The sequence below is a fragment of the Mycetomoellerius zeteki genome, unplaced genomic scaffold, assembly GCF_001594055.1.
Source record: "Mycetomoellerius zeteki isolate Tzet28-1 unplaced genomic scaffold, Tzet1.0 scaffold135, whole genome shotgun sequence".
In the NCBI taxonomy this organism is placed as follows: domain Eukaryota; kingdom Metazoa; phylum Arthropoda; class Insecta; order Hymenoptera; family Formicidae; genus Mycetomoellerius; species Mycetomoellerius zeteki.
In genome coordinates, this window is record NW_017256287.1 from 3,777,275 (window position 1) to 3,783,739 (window position 6,465).

Below are 6,465 nucleotides of genomic sequence, written 5' to 3' on the forward strand. Positions count from 1 at the left end.
AAATCGCGACACATTGTTCGCATAGCTATTTGCACATATTATCACGATATGTAAAGTTTCTTATTGCGATACGTGTACTTAATTGCCATTTACGTCTACAAAAATCTCACATATATTGACCGACATATTAATCAACGAAATAAAATCAACAAAAATTAATTTATCTCTAATTTCTCATTAAAATAATACTTCATCTATGAAAATTAAGCAAATTTGTTGATAAATCAACGTTTTGTTAAAAGTTAACAATTCACTGTCACGTGGAGCTGCTAATAAACCTTCGAGAATATTGTGTTTGACACAATTAATCTAAACACGGACTTCATTAACAGCAAACGAAAAAATAAGATTTGAAATAATTTTTTTTTAATTTAAAAATTGAAAAATATGCGAGATTGTTTATTGAAATTTTTCAAAAGACAGATATTTAATCTTCTCTTAACTTCGATGTTTAATCTTTGTCATTTAAGGTAGGATAAAACTAAGTCTAAGGATTAAATGAGGTTTTAAATTTCAGTGTAGAACAAAATGACTAAATGAGAAGTGTAATCTGAATAACTTTATTCATGCGTAAAAGAACCACGTTAAAGTAAAATACGAGAATCTTTTTTAAATATGCAGTATATTATATTTTAAAGCATAGTTAATTCTATATCGCCAGAAATTTAACTACTTATATTTGTTCTAAAACGAAGTAAAGAATATTTTGTGAATTCACTTTTCTGTCATGAAAAGCTTTTGAATTTAAACAAACTGTGTAACCATTTGTTATCATCAAAGTTAGTCTAAATGTAAAAGAGATAGGTCATTATGTTGTTGTTAATAATCTTTTACAAATTGGACAACATTTTGAAAACCATTGACATTTGTTTTAAAATATTTATGATATTAGATGTACATGCACAGTATCTTACTTCTCTATTATGAACAGAAATGACTATTTTTTTCAACTGTTAGTTTATAAACAGCCTATATATATAAGTATCATTTTTTTCAATCTATTTGCTTGTAAAAATGATTATTATCGAGAATTTCATTAGTTAAATAAGTTAAAAAATTGTTTTTTAATTAAGAGAGAGAGAGAGAGAGAGAGAGAGCATGCTTATTTAAAAAACATTGATCAGAATCTCTCTCTCTCTCTCTTCTCTCTCTCACTGTATCTCTTCGATAATTTTGCATATTATCTTTGAGGATATATATATGAATATAAATTGTCATTATAATGTAAAATATATTTATAAAAATATTTAAACTACATTGTTGTCATTAAGAATGCTCATGATTTTCTCACATCTCGCAAAAAATTAAAAGAAATTAAGACAAAATCTTCAAAAAATTTATGCAAATTGAAAACAATTGTAACAAAAATTTTTTTCTTAAATAACATTTTGTAAAAATGAGTTTTTAGACGAGAAAGATGTTCTAGAAAATTATTACACAAATTAAAATAAAATCATTTTAAAGCTTAGAAAATCTATACTGTAAAATCTATACTTTCTAATTTTTATCATTTTTGTAAATTTTGATTTTTCATTAAGCTACAATTAATCTACTTTGAAAATTTCTCTTCTATTTTTTTCATTGAGATACTTTACTTTTTGTAAAATGCGAGAAAATATTTTTACATATATATTTATAATATACATATACTATAATTAATTATATATCTTTATAATATACTATATAAAATTAAATATATATCTTTATAAATATATTTTACGTTCTTATAAATAGCAGTTGTTTTTATACAAAAAATGTATGCATTAAATGTACATTTAAATACCAATTTTTTTTAAGTAATATAATGTATTTAAAATTTAAATTATCAAGCATATAATAACAAAATTCTGTATTAAACTTATTCATCATATATACAATTCACGTGTACAAAATCTACTTTTTAATATCAATCTTTGTATTTAAATTCTTCAATTTGATTATGATATTTTGGATTTAGTGTTAGGTATTTTTACAGACATTTTATATACGTAAATCTTTTTAATATTATTTGTCATATGTATTTAAATCATTTAAATCAACATGTTAAAAAATCAACATTTAAGATCCATCAGCATTTAAAGAAACCATCAACATTTAAAAGATCATAAGGTTTTTTTAAAAAAATCAGTCTGTATCATACGATCTCATCATAATTTCGTGAATCCAACTTATGTACGACGAAACTCTAGTGAAAACTCCGGGTGCATTGCTAGGACAATATGCGTCTCCGTAACTCACAATACCGATTTGAATGTCCATGCCATTTTTCACTACAACAAGTGGGCCACCGCTATCGCCCTAAAAATAAAATATCAAAGATTAAGTATATGAAAAAACATACCATCAATGTTCATTTATTAAAACTAGCTAAAAACAATTTAAGTTGATTCATATTGCTTATTAAAGTATTCCACTTATACTTATAGTGATTTATTTTATTATTTTTGATTACTTTACCTGACAAGCGTCTCGTCCTAATCCTGATGCCGTGCAAACCTGTTTCTCAGTGACTTCGTACCAGAATTGCCTACATACAGTATTTCTAATAATCGGCAGTGAGGCGTACTGAAGTCTTGTCGAACCTCTGCTATTCATGTCATCTTTTCCCCAACCGATCACAAAAGCAGATTTACTGTTAAAATTTTCTGAGTCTTGATAAGCAAGGTTTATCGGTTGAATATTTTCTAAAATAAAGAAATGTATATTTAATTATTTTTTATTATCAATTCTGCTATATTGTATTAACGTTCGTAATATTTTTAAGGGGCGAATCTGGTTTAAAAGATCAAAATTTTCGATTTTTTGTTTTAATCAATAGTATTACTCTCAGAAAATATAATCGTAAAGTTTTAGTTTGAGTTGTGGAACTGGGCCTTAATGGTTTATCGTACTTTTCAGCATGTGAAGATTATAAAAGGAACTAAGTATATATAAATATACGATACGATTTTTGTGTGATTATCAGGTTTCCGCATTTATAAGACAATTTGTTATAAATAAATTGTTTTCAGTTTTCACATATTTTTTGTATAGAATAATTAAATAACTGGACGTGTAAATAGTTGCAAAAGAAAAAAGGAAGAGAAATATTAATTTAAATAGATATACTTACTGGAGAACGGAATATCATACGGCATATAAATTAGAGCAATGTCGTTCAAGCCCTGACTGTAATATGGATGTATAAATGCTTGAGTAGCAATCATGGACCAACCGGAACCTCGATAAGTATCGTAGCTTATCCCATACTTGTTAACGATACCGAAAACTACCAAAAATCTTCGTGGGTATTTTTCCGCACAATGAGCGGCAGTGAGAACCCATCTTTTTGATAAGATCGTGCCTCCGCATTGTCCGACTATTCCATTACCTAGGAGTTGATGCACCACTACCATGTACGGAAAATCTCCGAGTCTCGCGTATTGTCCGCCAGCTATTTTGATTATTTGATCTCCTAGATTTATCGTTTAGGAAAAATTACTTGAATATTGTGTTATCTGAATACAATATATATACTACTAAATACTTACCATTACTCAGGTCTTTTACGAAATTGTAGTCAGGTGTATGTGTGTATGCATGGGATTGACTTTGAATATATTGACACATTGTTAATGAAATTAGAAAATGCAAAAATATTTTCACATTTTTCAGATTCATGATAGATTATTCCGTAATTTTGAGAACGTTATTCCGACAAAACTTTAAAATGTAAGATTCTCAAAAGATATTATTCCAAAAAAAGAAATTTATTTGTAATTTGTGCACAATAACTTGTATAACTACGAACTTATATTAATTTTGGACTTATAACTGTACTAGGATTTTATGTAACTACTTGTAACGAACTCGAGGAACTGTCGCTGCAGTCCAAGAATTTCCCTTTTATAAGACTCGATAAGATGTTTCTGCTTTGTTGGAAAATTTGAATACTCTTAGCATGTTAAGAAATCCGTAGGGCATACTTACGCATCTAAATCTTTCGTTTTTACTGTCCGACTGAGAACGATAAACCGAGGTAAGTGTGTGTTTAATGTGTAACCTATCACAGAGTATCTTAAATTCGTTCAAAGTGAATCCTAAGGCGTTATCGGACAAGAATTCTTTGGATTTGCCGAAATGCCTAAGCCATGAGTATTCCAAAGTGCCCTAACTACATGAGTACCCAAAATCTTCCTCGAAACCGTTCCACTTTCTGAAACATTTTTTTGTATCATCGGTGATTTTGGAGAAAATTAATTAATTACACATACACAAGGTATCCCATTTTAATTATTTATATATATATATATAATATACACATAATTCTTTTGAAGTTCTTTTTCAGAAATTATATAAAGAGATTATGCGTTGAGCAAGATTACTCACGAAATTAAATCTGTTCCACGCTTGCTCTTGATTATGTGATATTTGCTCGAGAATACATGTTATCGATGATTGTACCATAGAAATTTCTTTAGACTCGAGAGAATGTCGTAAATTGTATATATTTGAATCGACGTTGGAACATGTGCATCGATTCGAACTTCAATAATCATAATTTGATTTTTCATATAAAAACTTTTTCGCAACAGATCAATCAAACGATAAAACACGTATTTAAAAAAATTATACACTTTTTAAAATAAATTTTAAATATGAATGATAGATTATATTATATTAATAACACTTTGCTACTTGAGTAATTACATCTCTATACGATCATTATAGTTAAAAAATTGGACGAGTCTTTTTTCGGAAAATTAGATTAAAGCATTATATAAATAAGATTCAATTTTTTAAGTATATATAAATTTCTACAAGACTGATAATTTATGAATCGATTTTTATCCATTTTCAGTAATTTCCTTTTCTTCTTAGCGAACAAGTAATTTACTTGCGTCAGAAGACAAACGTAAAATCCATTACGCAATCGAATCGGCGATCATTACTCGCGTCAAATTGGATCAAAGTAAGACACATCAGAGAAGACAGCGACCTGTGCATGAATCATGAGCGCGTCATAATTTATTTTCAGACAAAGTGACCATCTGTCACGGAAGTGAATGCTGGTGAATGCGTCATACGACGTCACCAGAATTCGATCAGAGACAATTTGCTGACGAAAGCACATTATTTGCATTATACGATGCAATGTTACTCAGTATGTATATGTATGTTTACATCTGGTTAATTCCAACGATAACGTTTTTCAATATATCGTAAATCTTTGATCACCAAAAAAATATACACTTCTATATCGAATACAGAAATTTTTTTAAAAAGTCTTAAAAAATTAGCAAAATTCTTATTTTTAAGTTTCCATTAGAAATTAGATCATTCTATGTACAGTTATATAGAATTCTCATTCCGTATGTAAGCAGTGCGACACGTGCGCGTTTTTCTAGTGGTTAACATAATTGCTAGCGTGTTGAAGTCATTATATATGTATATATCGATTACATATCGACAGCATGACATGCAGAGCAATTGCTAAGCTCAGGTATGGAGCCGTTCCTAAACGGAACATTTGATATTGAAAGATAAGAGATTGTATAATTTTCGATAACGTCTATGCTAATGTATCACGATTTTTGAGAAACAATTTATATGCATTATATTTTTTCACTTCCCTTTACACTGTTTATTATTTGCATGGAAATATCAATATTTATTATCAAGATTGAACAAAACTATAAAAAATAAGACTCAGAATCACCTTCATACACATCTTCATGTTGCACATGATACTCCATCATCGCACGATAATAAATCGAATATTGTTTCGTAATTAGAATATACATATAATTTCAAATGAAAATCATAATTATATATCTACTTATGACCATGTAATTATATCTATCGTCATTAGATATCTCTCTATTGTTTTTGTCAAATTTTGAACGAGAATAATAATGAGAAAATACAATTTATTTCTTTAATTAATAGTACCATTAATTTTCCTTTATTATTAATATTTACTTCCATCGTGACATGATTTATTAATATTTTAATAACAATTATTATATTTTCACGCATCAGAAATTATAATAAAATTAATTATCATAATAATTTACTTAATATGCATATCGAATAAATTTACAGATCTGTTACAAATTAAACTATATATCATAAAAACGAGAATATAATAAATAAAAGATGAAAATAAATTATTTAACTACATTTATAGACTTAAATTAGTTCTTTAAAGATTTAAGCATGCTACAAATAAAAATGGATAAATGGAAAGAAATTGATAAATGTGAGATTTTGACATCAACTCGTACTTGTCAAGTTATAACCCTGTAAGCGCATAATATTATTTAATATTAAATAATATTTTAGGCATATTCTCAGAATATTAAATATAACATTTTAATAATATTTTACTAAAATTATATAATATTAAATAATATTCCTGAAATATTAATGGATGGTTATATGTCCACTCCTAATAATATTATATGATTATTAAAAGTAACATTT

The 6,465-nt window shown here is 27.2% G+C and overlaps 1 protein-coding gene across 1 annotated transcript; it reads right to left on the reverse strand.

Moving 5' to 3' along the window:
• Window positions 1-2,124: 2,124 nt before the first annotated feature.
• Window positions 2,125-3,660, reverse strand: LOC108731538 (venom protease). The gene is made up of 4 exons (XM_018461895.1): window positions 3,531-3,660; window positions 3,113-3,454; window positions 2,458-2,684; window positions 2,125-2,298 (listed from the first exon to the last, which is right to left on the reverse strand). Exons 1-4 carry the CDS (start codon window positions 3,658-3,660, stop codon window positions 2,125-2,127), a joined length of 873 nt encoding a protein of 290 aa, XP_018317397.1.
• Window positions 3,661-6,465: the final 2,805 nt, after the last annotated feature.